Genomic DNA, 26,643 nt, shown 5'->3' on the forward strand with positions numbered 1-26,643 from the left:
TTTCAGTTCAATTTGGATGGTTAGTTTTGAATATATATCACAATACATGGTCACATATAATGTTCTATAGCTAGTGTTAAATGTACAGTTCATTCTTATTTACAAAAACATCTTAAAAACATCTTAAAATACTGTTATAGATATGGAATTTACAGCTCCCTTTATCTTTCGTAATGCACAGATGGTAGAAACAAATGACTTAAATTACACGGATTGTCAAAAAAAAATCAACATTCATTCAGCAAGGGAAAGATGGTGGTTCCTCGCATTGAGTAATTGTAGGGTACGAATAATTTTCTATATTGTTTGCTAGTTACAAACAAGGCCATATTTGTACAGGTAGAGTACCTCAAATTTGCCTATCCGAAAACTGGACATTTTTATAATCTTCTTTACATCAATTTGAAGTGAATAAAATTTAAAAACAAATGTTGCTGAGCAAATTGGTTATGTGCTGCATTGGCACCACAGAGTGTGCCTCCAGTATCACTCTATCCCATGCTCCAAGTGATTTTGATTCCACCCTTGGCATATACTGCCTGACCCAAAAGCTGAAAATATCCCCAGGGTGATGGATTTGAGGAACTGTAGCTGTAGTGTAAAAAATATCGGTAATTTAGGTGTCTAACTAGAACAAACTTTATGTAATCTCTTATGCTTTAAAAAGATATCTTAACAGATATAATAGGAGAGAAACTCTCTGGAGTGCTGTTTTGCAAGTTCCAGAATGGTCTGGAAGCAAGCTAACAAATTTGCTGGCAGTGAATTGGAGGGAAAAATCCTGGAGAAATTGGGAAACAGTTGAATGCTCAGATGAATGACCTTCCCCTGTACCTAATTTATGATAACACCAATGCTTTCTCTCCAACAACACTCAAGAAGTTTGACAGCATCCAGGGCAAAGTAATCGCTTATTGTCACAAGTAGGCTTCAATTAAGTTACTGTGAAAAGGCCCTAGTCGCCACATTCCGGCGCCTGTTTGGGGAGGCCGGTACAGGAATTGAACCCGCGCTGCTGGCCTTGTTCAGCATTACAAGTCAGCTGTTTAGCCCACTGTGCTAAACCAGCCCCAATTGCAAACATTCATACGCTCCACCACCGACACGTTGTAGCAGCCGTGTGTACCATCTACAAGATGCACTGCAAGAACTTACCACGGCTCCTTAATGCATCACCTTCCTAACTGATGACCACCACCATCTGGGAGGATAAGGGCAGCAGATACCACCACCTGGCAGCTCCCCTCCAAGCTACCCGTAATCCTGACCTGACTTGTTCCTTCACTGTCACTGGGTCATAATACTGGAACCCCATCCAAACACCACATTGACTGCAGCAGTTCAAGAAGGCAGCTCACCAATACATTCTCAAGGGTAATGAGGGTCAATAAATCCTGGCCTAGCCAATGAAGCCCATAAATTACTAATAAAAATATCTTTATTCAGAATTATCTCTTTTAGTTTATGCACAGCATTGCAGATTATGTTACAAATATATCCAAATTGGTGTGTGACATAACCTTTGAAAGCTTTCAAGGTTATTGGTTCAAATAAAGACAGTGCTGCTGCAGGCAGTGGCTATATGTTGGAGTGAAATGATTTTTCTATTCAGAAAGCCATTATCATTATCCCCAATTCTGATTTAACAACACAAATGAGCAATATAATCCAAGGAGCACTGAAAATAAAAAAATGACACAGTTGCTGCGCTGCAAGGCATTGGCTCGTCTGGCTGCAATGAGTATAGAAATTAAGGGAGGGGTGGAGCACAAGTTGAGGTAGGAGCCAACATGCTTGTTTGGAACAGAACTGAGGAAACAAAGATTCAAGATATGCGCCCGAGCCAAATCGTTGAAGAATACACTTTTACATAGACTGGTTTAGCACAGTGGGCTAAACAGCTGGCTTGTAATGCAGAATAATGCCAGCAGCGTGGGTTCAATTCCCGTACCGGCCTCCCCGAACAGGTGCCAGAATGTGGCGACTAGGGGCTTTTCACAGTAACTTCATTGAAGCCTACTTGACACAATAAGCGATTATTATTATTATTAATTACATAGAATAAACACCACCAGGATAGCCCATTCTGTCCATCTAGTCTGTGCTGACATTTAATCTCTTGTGATGAATGTGTATCTTTTTATATTTCTGTTCTGTATATGGGCTGTGTAGGTTAGGGTAATGCTGTATCTATGTGTGTCTAGAGTTAATCAAAGGAGAGGTTGTTAGAGTCAGATTATCTGGAATCTGAGGGATGAAAAATTAAAGGTGTCATCTTGTGTTTTGAATGATCCCTTATGGCGGGTCTTAATTTACAAGTAAACAGCTTAGATCTGAAATTTGCATTTGGAGATAAGTATAAAAATTGATGTGTAGCTGTTGCATTTCAAAGGACTCTCAAAGGTTACAAAGAACATTTGCATTTTGCAGGAGATTCATGAGTAAACATGGGCAGGGTTGCAAACTTTTATTGACCCAAATTGGAGGTGAAATGGAAACATACAAGGTTTTAATATTTAGGACCCTGAGTTTTCAAAGGGGCATTTGAAGACAATGGAGGGATGGTGGGGGGGCTGGGGGCAGGGAATCCTACTGAAAGTGACCTCCTGTGTTTTAGAGTGGTGAAAAAATGTGCAAGTTTTTTAATTGAAGGTAACAAATCTGTTTTGGGCCAGGAGAATATTTGTCCTGAGAAACAACTTGTTTTGGACCTCCCTTTGGGAACGCCACACTGGCATGAATTTGTTTTGGGAAGTCATGGATTGTGTTTCCATTTAAAGTAAAAGCAATTTCTCGGTTTGGGTAATATTTCCTGGACTTTATGGGTAAGAATCAATTTGTGTTATTGCCAAAAATACAGTTTTATTGTTTACCTTTAATCTTGTGTTTAAGTTTTATCTTTTATGTTCTTTTTATCAATAATCATTTAAATTCAAATTTTAAAAGTTATTATTGGAGTCCTGTGCTTTTGTTTCCTTGCTTTCCGTCATTTCATCAAGAAAAAAGATTACTATCAAACATTTTTTAAAATATTTTTTTAAATTAAAGTTTTGCAAAGTTTTTCATAATAAATAGTAATAACCCTAACACAGCAAAATAGAGTGAAAATGAACATAGTGCAAAAAGAGAATATACAATAGCAATTGACTAGATGTGACCCCACGCTCCTCAGTCTTCCCACACCCTCCCAACGGAGCACTCACCCCCACTCCCCTACGGGTCACTGCTGCTGCTGACGTTTTAATTTTCTCTGAGAAGTCATCGGACGGTATTATGCCCCCGCACAACAGCAGCAGCTCTGTACACTTGGCAAAATTATTTACACACATAAGTAGGCATCTGTTCGTGGTGTTGTCGTCCCTTGCTTCTCCCAGACGGAGTTCGCTGCCGTTATCGTCTCGTTCCGCTTCTGCGCACTTCCGCTTCTGCGGCCCTCCCGTCTTCCCCGTTTTCTCTGTTCCTGTGGACGTTAAGTTTGTTAACGTTTCCCTGCCTCCCCCCTCCCCCTCCCTGGCTCTCCTCTATTGTTCCGTCTCTTCCCTCTACCCACCCTCTTCCTGCTCCTCCCTAGGAATAGATCTGGCTGGTCTGAAACCCCGAAGACCGCCACTTCCGGACATGGCTCCACCCTCACCCCCACCACCTTGGACATTGCCTCGAAGAAGGCTGTCCAGTACTCCACAAGTCTGGGGCAGGACCAGAACATGTGGGTGTGGTTGGCTGGGTCTCCTTGGCAACGCTCACATCTGTCCTCCACATCCGGGAAGAACCTACTCATACGGGTTCTTGTTAAGTGGGCTCTATGTACCACTTTTAGTTGTGTCAGGCTGAGCCTTGCGCACGTGGAGGTGGAGTTGACCCTATGCAGTGCTTCGCTCCAGAGTCCCCACCTTATTTCGATTCCCAGGTCCTCCTCCCACTTCATTCTTGTTGCGTCCAATACGGTGTCAGCCCCTTCTACCAGTTGGTCATACACATCACTACAGTTTCCTTTATCTCGTATGCTTGCGTCCAGTAACTCTTCCAGTAGTGTCTGTCGTGGTGGTGGTGGGTATGTCCCTGTCTCCTTTCGTGGGAAGTTTTTTAGTTGCAGGTACTGCTGGAATTTCTCTGTCAGTTCGCCTAGTGTTGCGATCCTGCCGTCCGTGTATAGGTCCCTGACTGTCAGTGTCCTTCTGTCCTGTCCCCACCTTTTGAAGGTGGCGTCAGTCAGCGTTGGCGTGAACCTATGGTTGTTGCAGATGGGAGCTTTACCCAACATTCTGGTCAGGCCATCCGTGGTTGGTTCCAGGACTGGAGGGTGGCTATTACAACCGGGCTGCTGGAGTGTTTTCTGGGTGGGGATGGGGATAGGAGCGCCACCGTGGCGAGGGCCCGGAGGGAGGTCCCCATGCAGGAGGCCTCTTCCGTGCGCACCCACTCGGCTTCTGGCTCCTTGACCCATCCCCTTATTCGCTCGGCCGTCGCCGCCCAGTGATAAAGTTGTAGGTTTGGGGGGGCATGCCCCCCCCCTGGATTTTGTTTTTTGTAAGACCTTCTTTGGGATCCGAGCATTCTTCCCCCCCCCCCCCCCCCCCCCATACGAACGCCATGATTGTCTAGTGCTTTGAAAAAGGCCTTGGGGATGTAGATCGGGATGGATCTGAATAGGAAGAGGTACCTGGGCAGCACGTTCATTTTGATCGCCTGGACTCTCCCCGCGAGGGAAAGTGGGAGTGTGTTCCATCTTTACAGGTCCTTTTTTACTTCCTCTGTCAGACTGGTGAGGTTCCATTTGTGGATCCCTTTCCAGTCGTGGGCTATTTGGATCCCCAGGTAGAGCAATTTGTATCGTGCTTGTTTAAGCGGCAGTCCCGTTAGGGCAGCCTCACTTACTTGTGGGTGTACCGGGAAGATCTCGCTTTTGCTCACGTTGAGTTTGTAGCCCGAGAAGGCGGCAAACTCTTTCAGGAGCGCAATGATTCCGTCCATGCTGCTCTGTGGATCCGAAATGTAGAGGAGCAGGTCATCTGCATAGAGTGAGACTCTGTGCTCTCTGCCTCCCCTTCGGATCCCCCTCCAGCTTTTTGCTGCTCTGAGCGCGATTGCTAGTGGTTCAATCGCGAGAGCGAACAGCAGCGGGGACAGTGAGCATCCTTGTCTGGTGCCCCTGTGCAGCTGGAAGTATCGGGAGTTGGTATTGTTGGTCCGTACGCTCGCCATGGGAGCGTTATATAGGAGCTTTACCCAGGAGGTGAACCCTGTTCCAAGCCCGAACCGCTCCAGCACCTCTATGAGGTATTTCCATTCGACTCTGTCGAAGGCCTTTGATTACTATCAAACATGACGGATTTCAGTCTGAGATCTAGCTTGTTCAGCATTAACATCAGTGAGGCACGTTTCTCATTGAACCTGTCTTCCACAACAAATATATTTGTACCAACTACATAACACTGATGGATCAGTGGACATGAGCCTGAATACAGGTAGCTTCTTCAGTGAAATTTGTTGCACCAAATATTTTGTGTCCGGTTCTGTACATTCTGCAAGTCTCCTTTTTCAAAACTTCCCCAATTAAATATATGCAAGGATGGTGGGGGGGACATGCGGGAACAGGGTCCGCAGTGCCAACTGGATGCACCATGTAACCCGTTTGACCTGGTTGGGCACAGGGGTTCGTACCATGCTAACATGTCGGCCTTTCACCCCCTGCAGACAATGGATATTATAATACAACCAGCAATGGAAGCCCTCCTCCTAGTCGCCGCAGCCCTGGAGGATGCCTGCGGCTGAATGAGCTGGAACTGCTCAAGGAGGAGGAGGAAGCAGCGGAGTGTGCATCAGCGGAACAGCAGGCAGCCGTTCAGGATAGAGAGCCAGTTGGCCAATAGGCTGAGGAGGACGAAGAGGAGGTGCAAAGGAGGTGCCGCATGAAACTTCATGTGTACCGGCAGCGCCTGTCATTCGAGGACCTTGCGGACTGGGTATGCCGTCGAAGACTCCAGCTGAGCAGAGGGACAGTGCGACAGTTCTGCCGGATCATAGTGCACACATGCGGGGAATGGGAAAGGATATCCACTCCCGGTGACGGTCAAGGTGACGGTCACCCTCAACATTTATGCCATGGGTTCTTCCAGGCGCCGAGTGGGGACCTATCTGGGATCTCACAGAGCTCAGTGCACAGGTGCATCCGAGCCATCACGAAGGCACTATATGCCCAGTCGACACAATACATACATTTCAATGTGGACCGAGCCCACCAGGATGCCCGGGCAGTGGGGTTCGCCGCTATCACCAACATGCCCCGGGTCCATTCCCCCTCCCACATCTGATACGCATCTCTGGCCAGCCCAGATCAGCCCACCCCTCACACCCACCTGACTGAGAACCGAGGCAGGTTGTAACAGTATGAACAGGTGTTTAATGTGAACTAATATATACAGATAAGTGCCCTAGCTCCTATCACTATACTGTGCCCTGCACTCGTGCCAATTTAACTGCTGTCTAACTTTCTGGCCTTATGGGCTCTAACGCTACGTCTAAATAAACCCCCAGATGGTATATCAGAAGTGGGGGTGGCCTGCTGCGGTTCCCACCCTGGGATATGGGTCCCCATTGGCGGCCGTCATCTGAGGTGACTGGGCCTGGATGGGCACGGCTGCTGCTCGGGTGTCCCAGGTGGCATGGTACAGCCCTCCTCTGCCCGCTGGCCACATGATGCACCAGGGACAGAGGAGGGGGGGTGTGGGGGTGGGGGGAGGGATGGGGGGGGGGGGCGCGGTGTCCGAGGTGCTGCAGTGTTCCAGTATGGTACCTCCCCTGCACATGCACAGGACCTATGACCACTCCTCCCTTGGGGTGCCCAATAGCCCCTGGGCTTCTCCACAGGATAGGGGTGCGAATGGGGCTATCCCCTGAGGCACCCATGTCACCTGGCGCTGCCGCTCCTGGAGGTCCGCTCCCGTCTCGGCCAGTGTCTGCATGCGCGCGGCCATGAAGCACAGGGAGTGGACCACCTCTGCCGTGGACTGCGCCACATCATACTGTGTCTGTGCAACCACCTTCTGAGTCCGTGCCACATCAACCAGTGACTGTGCCATCTCCCTCTGGGACTGGGCCACCTCTCACTGCATCGGAGCCACATTGGCCAGCGCTTGGGTAATGCTGCCGATGTTCTCAGCCATGGCCAACTGTGACTGGGCCATGCTCAGGAATGCCGCTGTAATGTCCAGGTGGCTCTGGCATATGGATGCCTGTGAGAGGGCAGTCCTGTCCTGGGCCTTGGCCAGCGCCTGTACGGATTGCCCCAGGCCTTGGACATTCTGATCCATAGCCAAAACCCTCGCCCCCAAGGCCTCCACCGCAGATGCCACCTGTGCATAGTTGGCCTGGGTGGCATGCATGGTCAGCACCACCTGCGCCTGCAAGTGCTGAATGCTTGCCGACAACCCCTCATGTAGTGCCTGGCTCTGCGATTCCATGGTGGCCTTGAAAATTAATATTGGTACTGTGGATGTTTTTTTTGTCAAGTTCTAGTTTGGCTCAGTTGGCGACACTCTTGCCTCTGAGCCAGAAGTTAACAGATCCAAGTTGCATTCCAGGTTGAGCATGTTATTTATGTGAGCACTCTAATGCATTATTAAGGGGTGCTTGACCATTGGAGATACTATGCTTTGTGTTTGACATAATACTATGGACCCCTTGCTCATTCAGGAGAATGTTAAAGACCCAATGACACTAATTCCAAGTTCCAACCAACATTCCTTCCATCAACCCCAAAAAATTGCAGCTGAATCTTTCTACACAATGGTCTCATACACATTAAAAGTAATATAAGAAGCAGTATGAAGTGTTGCAAGGCTCTCTTTAGGTGCATGCTTTTTTCTTGCATGTGTGTATGTCAGTAAATTGATATAATCCCGATTTCTTTTCTGAAGACATAGGAAAAGTTGCAGATATGTTATTATTTCTGAAATATTCATGTCAATGTTAAACAGATATGTTTTCCTGACCATGCGTATGCTCGGATGTTACAAGTATAAATGTTCAAATAACACCTTGAGCCATCTTGCTTGCCATTTTTGTTGTGTGATATATTTGTATAACTCTGTATTTTAATTAGGGTGGAGGAATAAATTTGGAATATAAAATTACAATGTCTAATGGGAAAAATTTATGGAGAAGACATTTTTCTGCAAACCAAATTGGTAAGAATGTTCAGCCTCCCTTTTAGCTTGTTATGGCAATGATCAGACTAAATTAAATTGTTACCCTTTCTTTTACAGGCATACTTGAAGTGCACATACTATCAGTTTTGTTATTCATAATTACACTTGGAGTTTGCATTTGTTTTGCTCGTAAGTAATACGTTGTTATAGATTGAGGTACCTCATGTAACTTTATGGTGACCACATTTTAAACAAAGCTTTTTGAAGTTTTCAGCTTTTAAAAAATATACAGGTCATTTGAAGAAACGACGCCTGCTGCATTCCAGTTATCAGATGTTAATGGCCTCTGTAGTAGCTGAAGGTGAGATAGCAACATACTGTATATTAGTAAAGACTTTTCACCCTAAGTACGTAATTGTGGATAACATAATCAACATCATGACTGTTAATGTATTTATTTACTGCTTCAACATTTGTTAAAGGCATTTAATCATTTTCCTATATTAAAAGAAACCTAATGGGCAGGATTCTCTCAGCCCGGGGCCGGGCCGGAGAATCCCCGCGACCGGCGGGAATCGTGCCACGCCGCCCTGACGCTGGGACGCGATTTTCCACAGAGCGGCGAATCGGCACCATTGGTGCCGGCGTGGTTGGCGCGGCACCTGTCGAGCGCCCCCCCCCCCCCCGCCGATTCTCGGCTGGGAAGGGCCAAGCGGCCGTCGTAAAAAACCCGAGTCCAGCTGGCGCCGTTCACACCTGCTCTCAACCGGCGGGACCTCGGCGTGGAAGGGTTCGTGGGAGGCCTCTGCTGGGGGGGAGGGGTGTCCGACCCCGGGGGTGACCTCTGATGTGGCCTGGCCCGCGATCGGGGCCCACCGATCGGCGGGCTGGCCTCTCTGACTGGGGGCCTCTTTCTTCCGCGCCGGCCCCTGTAGCCCGGTGCCATGTTGCGTCGGGGCCAGCGCGGAGAAGGGAGCCACTGCGCATGTGAGTGGTGGCGCCGGTGCCACTGTGCATGCACGGACCCCGCGGCGCCCAGTTCACGCCAGGATCAGCAACTGGAGTGGCGTGCATCGCTCCAGTGCCGTGCTGGGCCCCTGTAGGGGCCAGAATTGCTAATCCTGAGGCCGTGTTGACGCCGTTGAGAAACGCGACGGGGTTTCCGACAGCGTCAACACTTAGCCTCAGGATCACAGAATCCCGCCCAACATTTCTGTCTTCACACTTTTAGTAATAAATATATATAACTGAAAGGTAATGTGATATCGGTGCTAACAGACAATTCAGCTACGTCTGACATTATTCTGAGCTACCAACTCCTCTAAAGAGAAAATGTAATCTTTTGTTGGTTTACATCCTTGTCACTAGTTGTAATATTTAACTTATATAAGCAAAGAACATTAACATAGTGGTGTTCTTTGTGTTATGCAGCCAAGCTTTATATTAAAATGGCTTTTGTATTTACTGGCTGAAAACCATTGACTGAGTTTGAAAGGACATTCTAGGGAAATAGTTTATAATATGACTGGGTGGGGGCCATGCATTCAACATAATGCATTCTGCACTATAAATTCTATGATTCTATAATCACCTCAGACAATGAAATCTGGCTGAGAAATCAATTCATCCAGCTGTAAATCATGGGGCTAGAATCTACTAGCCACGACCATCATTGGGTAACTGGAGAGTGTAGATCATGTGACAAGCCAACTAGCCCTCTTTTGTGTTCAAGAAACTGCATTACTTCAGGCTATGAAAGAGAAGCAGAAGAGATGCCGAAGAGACAGGACCCCTGAGTGCTCTCTCTTTCTCCATCCAGCCTGTCTGCTGTTCAACCATTCATTCACTGCAGGCAGTGTTTTAAGAACCCATCCAGCAGCTGTTGATTCCATAAGTACAGATATACTTCATCCATCTAAATAATCGCGACACCAAATCCAGAGGTCAAATTGAGCTCAACCTGAAACCAAGTAAAGACCCAGAGATAACTTTTATTGAACTCTCAAAAGACCTCTTCATCTCGCTTTACACTCCGTAACTTACCTTTGTATGTGTATGTGTGTGTGAGAGACAGAATTTACATAGAATTTACAGTGCAGAAGGAGGCCATTCGGCCCATCGAGTCTGCACCGGCTCTTGGAAAGAGCACCCTACCCAAGGTCAACACCTCCACCCTAACCCCATAACCCAGTAACCCCACCCAACACGAAGGGCAATTTTGGACACTAAGGGCAATTTATCATGGCCAATCCACCTAACCTGCACATCTTTGGACTGTGGGAGGAAACCGGAGCACCCGGAGGAAACCCATGCACACACAGGGAGGATGTGCAGACTCCGCACAGCCAGTGACCCAAGCCGGAATCGAACCTGGGACCCTGGAGCTGTGAAGCAATTGTGCTATCCACCATGCTACCGTGCTGCCCTTCAATGCACGTATGCATGAAAGTTGTAGCACATTTATTATTCTGAGTAGACCAGGTTAAGAACAATAAATACTATTCTCTTTTTAAAAACCTACAGTGAAAGCTGTCTGAGTCTTTTACAGTCACAGTATGTAAATAATTAAGCACTCGCTGAATTGGCAAGCAGATTTGATAAACAACCTGCTGTGGTCAAACAAGGAGTGAAAAAGAGGGCACACTTTCTACCCCCTGCAACAGTCATGAAATAACTGTTGAGGTCAACATGCATGCAAGCCTCATGCAGCTTACCTGAGAATAACGAGTGTTACAATTTCTGAGGTGAGCATTTCAATTGTCTGGTTTATGGAGAAGAACAGAGGTTTTCTTTTGTCTATCTGTTCATGTGGTGTGGATGTCGTTGGCTTTATTGCTCACTTCTAATTATCCTGGAGAAGGTGGGGATTTCTTGAACCAATGTAGTCTGTATGGTGTAAGTCCTCCCATAGAGGGAGTTCCATAATTTTGACCCAGCAACAATGAAGAAATGGCTTATATTTCCAGGTTAGGATGGTGTGTGACTTGGATGAGAACTTGAATGTGATGATGTTTGCATGTGTCTGCTGCTCTTGTACTTCTGTATGGTAGAGGTAGCGGCTGTGTGAAGTGTGTTGAAGGAGCCGTGGCAAGTACTGCAGTGCATCTTTTTAATGGTATACATATTGTCATTGCCTGCCAGCAGTATTGGTCAAGTGATAAGGTTATGAAATTGCATCTGAATTGTAATGACATCATTCAACACTGATTTCTAAATATTCCTGAGAATTCCTGCCTGTTTGAGACTGGAGCTGTGGCCCTTTCAACATATCCTATTCTCCCTTCGTCCACACTGTAGAAAATCAAGGAAGTTCAGCAACCAGTGGGAGGAATCGGCACCTCACTCACCAGCTCCGAGAGCAAATAATCAGTAAGAAGACCAAAGTTGCTTTAATTGTTTCTAATGAAGGGGAAATTGTTGAACTACCACCACAGCAGCAAGACATGAATAGTACAGGGCATTTACCTGCTGAAGACTATAGAGGGATATGTTGCTGTGGAGCCAGAAGAATGGCAGCTTACGTTTGCAGAGGGGAAAAGTGGCACAATTCCACAACTGCTCACTGTAGCACAATCAATCACTCACAAGACGAGATGAGGACTTGTTCCCCAGCAGCACAGTTACAGAATGCGGCTGTTGGGAGAACCCGGGCTCTTATACTCCGCCTTACTGGGTGGAGCCAGTAGGCAGCTGATCCAATTGGGATCCAGTGTCTATCCACCAATAGCCTCTCGGCATTCCAGGGTACTTTAATACCCCTAATACATACCACCACACTCACCAAGGCAGAAAATGTGTTACAACATAATTAGCTACATAGTCGTAGAAAAGATCACGACAAAGAGAGGGCCAAGCTCATCAGAGCAGTTGTGATTGAGCTGTGCCACTTGGAAATACAAGTGCCTCCAGGAACAACCCACCATCTGCCACATACTGTTAGTGAAGGTGACTATTCAACTTTGTGCGATAGGAGGATTCCACAGAATTCTGCCACTTTGGTTTTGAGCAATTGGCTTTTTCTTTCACAATGAATGAGACTGTAAGCTATGTTAAATGAGTGTTAATGACTAGTGCATGTTGTGCTGCTCCTTATTCTATGCACATCATATATCTCTGCCTTGGCTCTCTTTATATTCTGTCTGATTAAATTGCTCTTTTAGATAAAGCAGGGATACTGCTGGATGACTACAAAACCAGCTTCAAGGAATACAGAAGGTCTGGTACCTGTCCATATCTATTTCAAGGGTCCCCATTGGCTATGGAGTTGTTGCTTTCAGAGGTCCTGTGTGACGGCATTATTTTGACTCATGGCAATTGACTGCTCCTGGAGTGTTTGTGAACATGACATAATGATCTATGTGAGAATAGAATAGTTGCTACCACTAAAATAATTGCCTGCAATAATTCTCCAAGCTAGCTGTGACTGCGGCAGAGACACGGGCGGGATTCTCCGCAATCGACGCGATGTCCGCCGACCGGCGCCAAAAACGGCGTGAATCAGTCCGGCATCGGCGGCGCGCGATGCACCCAATCATGCACCCAAAGGTGCGGAATCCTCCGCATCTTGAGGGGCCGAGCCCTAACCTTGAGGGGCTAGGCCCGCGCCGGACTGATTTCCGCCCCGCCAGCTGGCGGGAAAGGCCTTTGGTGCCCCGCCAGCTGGCGCGAAACTGACTTTGCCATGCGGCGCATACATGGGAGCGTCAGCGGACGCTCACGGCATCCCCGCGCATGCGCAGTGGAGGAGGTCTCTTCCGCCTCCGCCATAGTGGAGACCATGGCGAAGGCGGAAGGAAAAGAGTGCCCCCACGGCACAGGCCCGCCCGCGGATCGGTGGGCCCCGATCGTGGGCCAGGCCACCGTGGAGGCACCCCCAGGGCCAGATCGCCCCGCGTCCCCCCCAGGACCCCGGAGCCCGCCCGCGCCGCCTTGTCCCGCCGGTAAGAGAGGTGGTTTGATTCTCGCCGGCAGGACAGGCATTCCAGCAGCGGGACTTCGGCCCATCACGGGCCGGAGAATCGCCGGGGGGGGGGCCCGCCAACCGGCGCGGCGCGATTCCCACCCCCGCCGAATATCCGGTGCAGGAGAATTCGGCAACCGGCCGGGGCGGGATTCACGCCAGCCCCCGGCGATTCTCCGACCCGGCGGGGGGGGTCAGAGAATCCCGCCCACGACTCGGAAAGATGTCCTTATTGGCTCTTTCACTTATATAACTGATGTCTACACTGCAAACATCACCATTGCTCTTTGACAAAGCTCTATGCAAACAGTATTTTTCCATGACATTGGACATGGAAGGTGGCTGTGAATATTTAGGTATTTTTTGCCTATTTAATTTTTAATGAGGCTCATGCCGCAACCTTGCCATCTGGGTTACTAGTCCAGTGAAATACCCACTACACCACCATCTTCCCGTGTAAGTCAGTAATGCTGGTGTTGATTATGTTATGGCACCCTGGGCTACTGCATGGTCAATTACAACCTCACTTGACCTGGAGTCATAACATAAGTGAATTACCTAATAAATTCTGAAAAAAATACCAAAGCCTTTGGCTGCCCAATAATTATCGTCGCCAGGATTGTAAGTGTAAACACAATTGCTGTTTATTTATTTAAAACCAGAATTATAATGAAGTATGCAGCGAATACTGGTTAACTATTGTCTAATTCCTAATTACCACGTTAATTTGCACTCCCACCCTCTACACACACACAAACAACAGACAAACACAGGGGAAGAAAGGGGTAAAACAGATCATAAAATAAAAGGTAAAACGAGTCTTTGTTGCAGATGATGGTCTCCAGCTCCTTACTCCTCTTCTAACCTTGCTTTCAGTTTGTGGTTTTATTAGAGGTTCATTGAGGTCACTTCTGTTTCAGAAATACAGTTCTCACAGCCCCTTATGGAGAGAGCTAGCAGGTCTGGTCTTTGGTTTGCAGCCTGTAATGATTTTCTTGTAAATAGATTCATTCAGGTTCTCTGAAAGTTCACACATACAGCAGTCCCAGCCTTTCTGGAGAGAGATATGGAGGAGAGAGAGAGAGAGAGATTTCTCTCCGTGCTTTCAGGAATCAAAGCTCCAACTCTTTGGGACAAGCTGCAACTCCTTGGCCACCAGCCAATCAATCAAACCGAGTCCCACCCCAAAAAGTCTACAGTTCTTGTTCAGATCAGCAGAAACTAGCAGCCTGCTCGCCTGTAACTTCTGAATTCAGCTGCTTGCCTTAAAGATACATGCCCATTAATCCTTTTTAAAATAAATTTAGAGTTCCCAATTCTGTGTTTTCCAATTAAGGGGCAATTTAGCGTGGCCAATCATGCACATCTTTGGGTTTGTGGGGTGGGACCAAGCAGACATGGGGAGAATGTTCAAACTCCACATGGACAGTGACCCGGGGCCGGGATCGAACCTGGGTCCTCGGCAGATCCTGCTAGACTTAAAGATACATGTCCATTAATCATCCATGGATCAAAAACAATAACAGCAAAATAAAAGAAAGGGGAAATAAGGGAATAAACAGGAAGGACCCTTACAATTGATGATGACACTAGTGGATGATAAGCGTATATTTTAAGGGAAAAATGTACTATTTGTTTTTCATATCTTTCCAGTTCTAGGCCATTTCTTTCTATGCATTCATTTTGGCATTTATGCAATGAATGGTGTTGGTTGTGAATCAGTGAAAATAATTGGTAAGCACATAGCATTGATGAAAAAATGTGAATATTTCAGTTTAAGATATAATGATAACTTTGTTCATGAACTAAGAACCCAATCAGTAAATATTACAATGTTATTTCATTACTATGCAATGACACAGTAGTCCAATTATAAGAACGTAGCCTGCCTTAAAATTGTATTGTAAAATATTTAGTGCACGAATACATGACCCATTTGTATAACATCCCTTTGTGTGCTAATTTGTAAGGCAATCCCTAGTTTCAAATCGATTTATTTAAAATGGCTACCACCTCAGTTAAAATAACTGGGAAGCATCATATAGTTATGCTAAGTGTTCCTCCGTAATCATGCACAGTGCAATTTTGTTGTATGCATTTTCTACCAATTCTATAAACTATGTGCGAGTTTCTAATGCACCCATTTTTGCTTTTTGCAATTGATTTATTTTTAGGAAGGTTGTTGCTTGTGATTAGCTACTTACTACTTGTTCCAATGCTGCTTCTGATGAGCCATGGATTTACAATTACAAGGTGGAAATCATTCAAATATAATTAGCAGAAATGGTGCGATAAACTCCTATAAATATTTTTTAAATATTAAGAATATCGAACTGTCAAACTCCATGTGATGTGGTAACATTATCAGCATGAAGATTATCTCTTCACATCGGTGGGTAGTTTCAAGTTGCGCACAGACCTTCCATACCATCTCCCCTAACAGATTCCAGTAGAGATAGGACCGTAAATACACATTGGATTAACTAAACCACAAAGATTGTGAAAACAAAAATTAACCAAAATATGTAATCTTTCAAAGCAAAAACAGACATCACTGTGATATGCATTTAGACAGATGACAAAATATTCTGGATATTTCAGGGCAGGGGGTGGGGGTGGGGGGGGATTGGTCTGCTGATCATTCACAAGATTTTGATTTGGACTGACCAGAGCTCATTGCCAAGTTAGACTGGTTGATTCTACTCTGGGAGAAGGGGCTGGAAGCCGTTAGATTTTGTTGAAAGCTGACAATTGAGGTGGAATTTTCTCTCCCGTTTGCAGTTGGCATGTTTGGCGGCATGAGCAGAAAAGATGGCACTCGTCACGTTTCCAGGCAATTTAAATCCAGGACGCAATTGTCCCCTTTCCTCATCAGTGGCAGGCCTTGTTTACTGTTGTCCAACATCAGAAATTTAATTTTAATGCATTTGTATCTCATTATTTTGTCCACACGCTGGAATCATCCTCCAAGGTAAAATTTAATTCTCACGCGGCATGACCTCAGAACGGTTGATTTACAACTGCCTTTAAAAGGTGTGCACCTAGTGAGCTGAACTTCGAAGGGAACTCTGAGGTGAGTGCCCCCTAAGGGGGGCATGGTGGCACAGTGGTTAACACTGCCACCTCACAGCACCTGGTTCAATTCTGGCCTTGGGTGAAGTGTGGAATTTGCACATTCTCCCCATATCTGCGTGAGTTTCTCCAGGTGCTCTGGTTTCCTCCCACATACCAAAGTGCAGGTTAGAAGGATTGGCCATGCTAACTTGCCCCTTCGTGTCCAAAGACGTGCAGGTTAGGTGGGATTACAGGAATAGGGTGGGGGAGTGGCCCTAGGTGGGGTGAGTGAGATGCTTGTGAATGTGTGATGGGCTTGTGAGTTTAAAGTGATAAGGTGGTTGACTTAGCCTGGCAGCATAGATGAAATCATTCATCCTTTGGACTGGCTCCCTCTTTGCAGCATTGGCACTGACCACTGCTGCCACCGTCTCCCAAACTAGAGTGGTGAGCTTGCTGGACTTCCAGAGGTAAAGTACATCAGGGAAGGCCTTCATGCCGGCAAGCAAATGCATTCCAGGAACAGGTCAGTGAATCTGGGGTCTGCACTCGTCTTGGCTCTTGAGGCCATGTCTTCACTGGAGCAGTCTTGGGCTGGAGGCATTGAGAACTGTGCCTGTGGGTGCAGTTTAAATGTGCCTCACAGTGTTGGCCTCACTGCGTTGAATTGACGGGACCATCTCCTCGGTCAGAAGGCAATTGGACTCCTCCAGTCGGCTTTTCAGACCGAGGAAGGATGCTGTCATCCCTTCCTGATCCGCGTGACTCTGCCATTGCAGTTCCGTCATCTGAGGGACGACCGGACCCAAGGGCATGTCATTGGCCAAGGGCTCAGCAGTGTGCTCGGCACTGACATCCCTCCGAGTGCCAGATTCCTCGGACGTCCCTCCCTCCACCTGTTGTGGATCATCAGCTGTGAGGTGCTTACCAGTGAGTCACCCAGAAGCCTGCCTCCTAAATTTTTTAATACTCTTTATTGTCACAAGTAGGCTTACATTAACACTGCCATGACGTAACTATGAAAAGACCCCAGTTGCCACATTTTGGCACCTGTTTGGGTACACGGAGGGAGAATTTAGAATGTCCAAATTACTTAATAGCACATCTTTCAGGACTTGTGTCAGGAAACCCACACCGACACAGGAAGAAAGTGCAGACTGCACAGACAGTGACCCAAGCCGGGAATCGAACCTGGGACCCTGGTGCTGTGAAGGAACAGTGCTAACCACTGTGCTGCTGTGCCGCCCTCACTCCCACCCAGGTGTGAGTAACTGCACTGGTGGAAGGTGTGGATGACAGATGTGACATCTCTTCCATGGTGATGTTCAAGAACTCTTTCTCTCCCCCCCACCCTCCCTGCTGCTTGGGTCTGTGAATTCCAGGGTGCAAGGATGATCCAGACTGCTCTTCTGATTGCCCTACAAGGGAAAGGAAATGGCATTAGTATGTCACGTGGGATAAATAAATTGAGATGTTTACTCATGTGAGGTTTGAAGAATGACTGTTGTAACTTTATCTCGCTTGCCCACTTTGGCATCAGCACAAGCGTGGCATTACTTCTCCCCTGCCAGCTCAAAGACTCCTTCCTCATGGATATAGTGAGGGTGCGGGGGTCCGGAATGACTCTGCGTGGCTGTGACATCTCTCGCCAGTTGTGCTTGATTATCTTCTGCAGGGATGCGGATGGGGAGATTGTAAGTTTGGAGCATTGAAGCATGCCTTGGGCTGGAGTGGAGCAGGGATGTGAGGAGCTGAGTTGAAACTCGGCGGCACCAAGGTGGCTGGGTTGTGGGGTAGAGAAAAAGGACCCCATGACAGCCGGTCAATCCGTGAGGTAACTGGTTGAGAGATCACCTTTTAGGTGTTGGGGGGGGGGGTACATTGCAATACTGGAGGAGGCAGAGTTACCCTGGCTGTGTGAAGAAGGTCATTCGTTTTTTTACAGCACTACTGCCCGTCCCCATTTGCAGGGAGGCTGCAATACCCTCCCTGGCAGGGATGGTCACCTTGCTGGTAGGCCGCATCTTGGAGTGCAGGTACAATTGCCGTGGATATGGAACATGTGCTGGAGAGGTATTTATATGGAGATCCCCAATAATTAAAGTTCCTTGGGGTGAACAAATCAGTGGGAGGCTGCCAGGAGCGTGGCGTGATTCACATGGAGGAAAAAGCTTTTGCTTGAGAGGCTCAAACAACTGGTGAGTGTTGGCGGGATTCGCAGCGTTTTTCTCACCGGAACTGACACGGCCATTTTCTGGTAAGATTCCGCCCAGTATATATTGCCCCTTTATTATATCTCCATTTCCCAAATGCCCTTTTATTTGGAATGATCAGTTAGTCAATATTATTAACAATTTTTCCTGTGGATTTGTTCATTCTAAATAATGGTTTAATGCTCAAAATTAATTTATATGGACCCTTATTCCTGCTTCAGACTTTCACTCAGTCCAGGTTAAATCTAAACTGAGATCCCAGTGTTGTAACTCATTGCATCACAGTCTGTTAGAAAACTGGTGTTAGGAGTAGGCACTGCAAATATATGTCGGCAAAAACAATAAAAAATTACTGCAGTACTATGAACTGCATTGAAACAAATATGATGGACTTTGCTTAAAGCTAACTTTTTTTTCCTGAGACTAGGACAAAAATTCATCATTCTAGCGCCGTCACTGTCTGCCTGTTGGTCGTTACCTTTGCACTAATGTACTCCTGGTTCTTCATTAATGAGAAACATGTAAGTTGTTGAAGAACATGAGTTTTGAAATTATTCTCCACCAACTTACCTGAATGCATTAACTGTTCTTATGTTCAATTTCCTTTGCCCACTGTTCTGGTGAATTGTAATTGTCATGGAAATTATAAGTCAGCACTTCGAGTTTTCACCAAAGGTCTTTTAATTAAGCACAAATTTCGTGGAGGGCTGGATAGACAGCAGTCATTCCAAATGCCCTCTGTTACAGAGGTAAAAGCAGATATTTATATCATACAGTAAGTAATATCTGGGTCAAAAAACACTGCTTTAGATTAGAGAGACAGAAAAACAAGCAGGCCGGAGCCATGTTTTAATAATACAACCTTGGGTTCCTTGCCTAAACAACATAAAATCATGTTGTCAGCAAAACAATGTGCAGATGTACGTTTGTTTACATTGTATGACCTTGTGACTATTTCATACAGAACTCTTGACTGAAATAAGGCTAAATATCCATCATGCTTTGCCAGGTGCCTATTTTCATGAAATATTAAGCAGCTGGTTAAAATGAATACCCTTAAGCAGACAACTAATCCGCACACTAAAGTCCCTTCTACAGTAATTCCAATTCTGTTAAAATATGCAGTTTAAATATTCGTTCTTGGGGTGTGGGTGTCACTGGCTAGGTCTACATTTATTACCAATCCCTAAATGCCCTTGAGAAAGTGGTGGTGAGTCACTTTCTTGAACCACTGCAGTCCCTAAGATTTAGGGGCACCCATAGTGCTGTTAGGGAGGGAATTCCAGGATTTTGACCCAGCAACAGTGAAGGGACGGCAATATATTTCCAAGTCAGGATGGTGGATGGCTTGGATGGAAATCAGGTGGTGATGTTCCCATGTGTCTGCTGCCCATATCTTTCTGGATGGAAATGGCCATGGGTATGGAAGATGCTGCCTAAGGAGCCTTGGTGAGTTCCTGCAGTGCATCTTGTAGATGGTACACTGCTGCTACTGTGCGTCGGTGATGGAGGGTGTAAATGTTTGTGAGTGGGTTACAATCAAGTGGGCTGCTTTATCCTGGATGGTGTCAGGCTTCTTGAATATTGCTGGAGCTGCATTCATCCAGGCAAGTGGAGAGTATTCTATCACACTCCTGACTTGTGCCTTGTAGATGGTGGACAGGCTTTGGGGAGTCAGGAGGTGAGTTACTCGTCGCAGGATTCCTGGTCTCTGACATGCCTTTGTAGCCACTGTATTTAAGTGGTTAGCCCAGTTTAGTTTATGGTCAATGGAAACCCCCAATATGTTGATAGTAAGGGATACAGTGATGGTAATGCTTATGAATGTCAAGGGACGATAACTGCTTTATCTCTTTATCAACATTAATGGAGATGGTCATTGTCTAGCACTTGTGTAGTGCGAATGTTACTTGTCTGCTTGATTTGCACCCCAGCCACCACCTTAAATATGAATTTCCTTCACAACAGGTCTACGAGATGCACTGCAGCAACTCACCAAGCCTCCTTTGTCAGCACCTTCCACACGTCCCACTTCTACCACCTTGAGGATGAATGGGAACACACCACCTGAAAGTTCCCCTCCAAGTCACACACATCATTCTGACTTGGAACGAAATTGACATACTTTCACTTTCACTGGGTCAAAATCCTGAACTCCCTCCTGAACAGCATTGTTGGTGTACCTACACCATACAGATCACTGCAGCGGTTCAAGAAGGCAGCTCATCACCGTTTACTCAATAGCAATTAGGAATGAGCAATGACACCCACATCCCATGAACGAATATAATAAAAATAAGATTATTGTGTGTTGGCAGGTTACTTCACCAGGGAAATTATCACAGCCTAGTTCCAACCCTCTTATTACAATGGGGCTTGCCTGTTACTCAGACGCACATTGTCCACCAATGGCCACGGGAGCAACATCCTTGCTCAATTTTCACCTCCCAGTGGCACTGACTAGCTCCAGCACCAGAACTATTGAGAGAGCAAACTCAGCACAGACAGTAATAATAATAATAAGGATGGAATCTCCAATCATTGGACCCAAACACTTGAGCATCTAAATATAAAGTACAAAAGGTAAAGTCACACGGGGTCAGAGGTGAGGTGGTGAGATGGATACAGAACTGGCTCGGTCACAGAAGGTAAAGGGGAGCAGGAGAAGGGTGTTTTTCTGAATGGAATGTTGTGACCAGTGGTGTTCCACATAGATCTGTGCTGGGGCCTCTGTTGTTTGTAGTATACGTAAACGATTTGGAGGAAAATGTAGCTGGTCTGATTAGTAAGTTTGCGGATGACACCAATGTTGGTGGAGTGGTAGTGGTGTGGATTGTCCGAGGATATAACAGGACATAGATAGGTTGGAGACTTGGGCAGAGAAATGGCAAAAGGAGTTTAATCCAGACAAATACATGTTGGTAGGTCGAACATAGAGGGGAAAAATACCATAAATGGCAAAACTCTTAGGAATATAGAAAGTCAGAGAGATCTGGGCATGCAGGTCCACAGATCATTGAAAGTGACAACACAAGTGGACAAGGTAGTCAAGAAAGCATATGGAATACTTGCCTCCATTGGGCAGGGTATCGAGTATAAAAATTGGCAAGTCATGCTGCAGCTGTATGGAACCTTGGTAAGGCCGCACTTGGAATATTGCGCACAATTCTGGTTGCCACACTACCAAGAAGGATGTGGAGGCTTTGTAGAGGGTGCAGAGGAGATTTACCAGGATGTTGCCTGGTCTGGAAGGTGTTTGCTATGTGGAGAGGCTGAATAGACTCGGACTTTTTTCATTAGAACAACGGAGGTTCAGGGGTGACCTGATAGAGGTCTACAAGATTATGAGGGACATGGATAGAGTGGATGGGAATCACTCTTTCCCAGGGTGGAGGGGTCAGTCACCAGGGGAGATAATTTAAAGTCCGTGGGCCAAAGTTTAGAGGAGATGTGCGAGGCAGGCTTTTTACACAGAGGGTGGTGAGTGCCTGGATCGCGCTGCCAGGGGAGATTGTAGAAGCAGATACGTTAATGGCGTTCAAAAGACATCTTGACAAATACATGGATTCGATGGGTATAGAGCACAAGGAAGTGCTGAGTGTTTTGGCCAAGGTTAGTACCATGACTGGGACTGGCTTGGAGGGCCGAAGGGCCTGTTCCTGTATTGTTCTTTGTTCTTTGTATTTACCCTATAACCATGAGAGAAGCTGCGAGGTGCTAGTTTTAAGGAATTATAAAATATTTTCAAAAACAAACTTGCATGGAGTAAAATAAGTTTGTAGTGTTGGGGATGAAAAGATGATCAAGGACTACCTCATTTAGTCAGGTTCAGGTGAATTTAGTTCACGTTCTGGTGAATTGAGCATTTGACAATAGGCCGAATTTTGTCAGGTGTGTCTCAATCTTGATGACGTCTATTCTGTGCCGGGAAACTGGGAGAGTCTGGTATGATTTCAATCACAATCTGCTCAGAATCAGACAATTAGGAAACTGCTTCCGATTGCCCCATCTAGTTAAGGATGGCAGCTGGCATTCAGTATTGGTAGGTCCATTCAGTGGGGTGGGAAAAGCATCATCGAATTCTCTGCCGTATTGTTTGGGACATAGAAAAAAAAAATGAACGAGTCCCACATTGTCACGTTGGCGTCAGCATTGTTGTGCCTGGCAATGTCTGGGTAGTACCCATTGGGAGACCAATTGGGTTTCACTTTGTTCTGCCATCATACGAACATGAATGGATGTTTTTACAGGAGGTGGGGGGGGGGGCTGATGAGGGAGACAATTCAGGTGTAGTGGCCTGATAACTATATGCAAATGTCTGGAAATAAGGTTCAAATGCACTACATCATTGGGGCTGGGGTAGGGACCATCATGTCACGTATTTATGTTGGTGTGAAACGCGATTTGGATATCTCGAGAGATTTTCTGCACCCATTGCCAAATCCGCCTGATGAAAATGGGAGCAGAAAACGCTGTCTATCTGTGCAATGCATATGCAGTAACTGACCCATGGACCAAACCATTGTTAATGCATGAGAACAGTAGGCGTATCATGGATAACTTGGATAACTCACAGTCTCACAGGATCGTGCATGCAAATGTGCTTTTTATTCGCTGGAAAAAATGTGGTGGTTGTCTCTTTTGTTTGATGTGAAAAGGGGAATGTTTGGGTTTTGAAATATAACCAGTCTGATTGACACATCTAGCTTTCCGTAGACAATGCCGTGAGGCTACATTTGGAGGCAGGCACCCTGAGAGTAGTTCAATAAAGACCTTTCACTGAGAACACACTAATGAAGACTGCTGTCGTTATACATGAAACAGAGACATCGGGCTCCATGAACTAGCTGCAAGGCAAGGATAATGCTAGGGAAGAGTGAGAATTGCAATTTACTGTTGGAAAATTAATTAAGTAACTTCAAATGTATTGCACCTTGGGCCTCCTGCTGTGTAACTGTCTCTGTTGCATTGCTGGGCACTTGACACAGCGGGGGGGCCTTGAAAAATGTCAGGTTATTGCCATGTAGGGACTGATTGCCCTATTAAGCACTCAATCTGCTGCCGCCAGGCAGGTTGCATCTGCCAGTGGGTGCCCACTTTGAGAAAAGGACACGGGTGGGAACATGCTGCGGGCTGTGTCAACGCGATTTCTAAACTTCCATTCCTCTATCCAAAACTGCTTCCACAGGGCTGGAAGAATTCAGCTGCAGGTTTCTGACTTAATGCACTTTAAGAACGATACGGGGAAAAAAGTAAAATCTCAGCAATAATGAATGATAACTAAAGACAAATTTCTGTTTGAACATTTTTAATTGCAGCTTATAGACCCAGGAAAGATACAGACTGTGTTGGAGTCCTCTGTTGGCTATGCTGTAACTGCCTTGCAGTTTCTGACGGCATTTTGGTTTTCACAGTCAACGTATAATATTATGCACCACCACCCCGAGAAACGACCATTTTATCTTCTCTTCTTTCCTGCATTCACCTCATGGTGAGTCTGCCCATTAGATAATTAGTTTCTTTGCGGACAATTAAAGGAGGATAGGGTTGACAGAGACAGCCTAGATGAGCCCAACGTTATTGTATTCCAGAGGACAGCAATTTAAGGTGATTAATAAAAGTAGATACAGCGACAGGATGAAAAACCTTTTTATACAGCAATTGGTTGGGATCTGGAATGCACATCTTGAGAGGGTGGTGTCGGTAGATTCAATTGAGGCCTTTAAAAGAGAAATGGAAATTTATCAGCCGACTTTAAAAAATGCAGAGCACGGGAAAAGGCGAGGGTACTTGTTGAGTTGCTCTTGCAGAGAGCTGGTATGAACACAATGGGCTGAATGGCCTCCTTATGGGTTGTGACCATTCTATGATATGATTCTATGAAAAATGCAAATAGCTCTTGTCGTTAGGTTTAAAAAACCATTTAACGCTTTCCGTTGTCCATGAACCCCACCTCCTCATACCTTAATCTTACCTTCGCTCAACCAACACCACCAAAAGCAGATGGTGATTATTCAAATTGCTGTTTGTGGGACTTTGCTGTTCACAAATTGGCTGCAGTGCTTGCCTACACTATGGGGCTATGTTTCATAGTATTTCGATGGCTGGGTAGTACTTTGGAGTCCCGATGGTCAAGGAAGGCAACATATTAACAGACGCTAATTTGTTCTTTTACAAATTAACGGGGAGGCGGTGGCGTAGTGGTATTGTCCCTGGGCTAGTAAACCAGAGACCCTGAGTAATGCTCTGGGGACCCAGGTTCAAATCCCACCACTGCAGATGGTGAAATTTGAATTCAATAAAACACAAATCTTGAATTAAAAGTCTAATGATGACCATGAAACCATTGTTGATTGTCGTAAAAATCCATCTGGTTCACTAGGGAAGGAAATCTGTCGTCCTTACCTGGTCTGGCAACATGTGACTCCAGACCCACAACTGCCCCTCAAGGGCAATTAGGGATGGGTAATAAATGCTGGCACAGCCTGCAAAGCCCATTTCTTATGAACGAATAAAAAATGTTTTCCTTTTCTCTCCCATTCAATCTGCAATCACCTCCTCAAAAAAAATCGAACCTTGACCCCTTGTTCTGGTTATCTCCCACCTCACTTTCTTTTCCAAAGTCTTTGAATGGGTTGCCTCCCAGATCTGAGTCCAGCTCTCTTACAGCTCCATTTGAATTCCTTCAGTCCGGTTTCTTCCTCTACCTTAACACTGAATTAGTCTACAAGTGGCAATTTTTATAACTGACCTTCGTTGATCACTCCACTCTCCTCCAACACTCTATTGTTCAGCTCTCTTTTTACTTGTTTCCACCCTTATGCATCTAATTGCAGCTAGAACATCTCTAACAGTGCCTTCACTTTCCCATTTCCACACCTCCGGAATTCCTCCAAGGATCCATCCCCGACCCCTCTTTCTGATCCAAATGAAGTTTTTCACCTCTGGAACCATCCCCGGCAATCTGTTCTGCACCCTCATCAATCTTTTCTGCACCCTCTCCAATGCTTCATATCCTACCTAAAGCATAGTGCCCAGAATCCAGTTGAGGCTGAATCTGTGTTTTATAAAGGTCAATCATAAACTTCCTTGCGTTGGTACTTTATCCCTCTATTTATAAAGCCATTTTGTATTATGATAAATTGTTAGACCTCCATGAATACATTACCTGATTTTCTTTTTCCATCCACAGGTTTTTTGCAGTGCCTCTAAGCAGCCTTTTTGGACAATTTATAATCGTAAACTGGAAACGTGAACGTATCATGAACACAATCTTGGTATTTTTGAAGTTCTATGTCTATGCTGTTATGTTGGTAGGTGAAAGAGTTTTAGGTATTTATGATGTCAAGTGGAAATAAATTAACGTTGCACTAATATGCATTTCCTTCCACTATTAATTGGGTACTTCAATAGAACGTCCCATCCATTAAAATTATACCTTTTTAAAAAACTAGTGCATTGATTACAGCCAAAAAAAGCCCTTGTTAGAACACCTGCCAGTAAATATTTTCTTATTAATTTTATAAACATTTTAATCTACTTGTGTCATGGATTCCATCCCATTGCATTCTCTCAGTGAACTCCAATATACAGCAACATCCATAGATGAGAAGGCCATAAACAGAGGTTAGGGTAACACAGAGGCCCAGATCAGTCAAGGCGAAAGGGAGCCATAAGTAATTCGCAGACATCAGGAGGGCCACTGTTGAAATATAATAAACAACAGCCTGAAACAAATTCAACTGTTGTGCGAAATAAATGATGATCAAAAATAAGAGGCATTTTGTATACTTCTATCCACAAAAATAAAATTATTCAGGCAATTGCCAACTTGCCACCTATCTCCCCGAAGTCTGTCCATCATCTACAAGGCGCAGGCTAGGAGTGTGATGGAACACTCTCCACTTGCCTAGATGAGTGCGGCTCCAACAATATTCAAGAGGCTCAACATCATCAAGGATAAAGCCATCCAATCCTGCACCTTAAATATTCATTCCCCCACCACTCTGTACAGTGGCAGCAGTGTGTCCTATATGCAGGATACACTGCAGTAACTCACCAAGACTCCTTTGGAAGTACTTTCCAAACCTGCGACCACTGCCACCTTCAGCTAGAAGGACAAGAGCTGCAATTGCATGAGAACACCGCCACCTGCAGGCAGTGTCCAGGAAATAAATCTCAGGCCCTGGTGCTTCTCCAGTTGGCCCCTTCCACCTGCCCCCTGCTTAAGCTTCTCCCTCAATCATGCACATTATTTTTATGAATTCAC

The 26,643-nt window shown here is 45.8% G+C and overlaps 1 protein-coding gene across 1 annotated transcript in view; it reads left to right on the top strand.

The window, feature by feature from the left end:
* Positions 1–26,643, top strand: part of LOC140389477 (transmembrane protein 145-like) — a 73,133-nt gene that overhangs the window by 39,062 nt on the left and 7,428 nt on the right. Inside the window, exons 5-13 of the mRNA XM_072473608.1 lie at positions 182–283; positions 8,102–8,186; positions 8,265–8,336; positions 8,440–8,508; positions 14,761–14,841; positions 15,282–15,360; positions 18,802–18,895; positions 23,693–23,865; positions 25,567–25,687. Coding sequence (XP_072329709.1) covers positions 182–283; positions 8,102–8,186; positions 8,265–8,336; positions 8,440–8,508; positions 14,761–14,841; positions 15,282–15,360; positions 18,802–18,895; positions 23,693–23,865; positions 25,567–25,687 — 876 coding nt within the window. The remainder of the gene's footprint in view (positions 1–181; positions 284–8,101; positions 8,187–8,264; positions 8,337–8,439; positions 8,509–14,760; positions 14,842–15,281; positions 15,361–18,801; positions 18,896–23,692; positions 23,866–25,566; positions 25,688–26,643) is intronic.

Source organism: Scyliorhinus torazame, chromosome 14, assembly GCF_047496885.1.
Source record: "Scyliorhinus torazame isolate Kashiwa2021f chromosome 14, sScyTor2.1, whole genome shotgun sequence".
Lineage (NCBI taxonomy): Eukaryota > Metazoa > Chordata > Chondrichthyes > Carcharhiniformes > Scyliorhinidae > Scyliorhinus > Scyliorhinus torazame.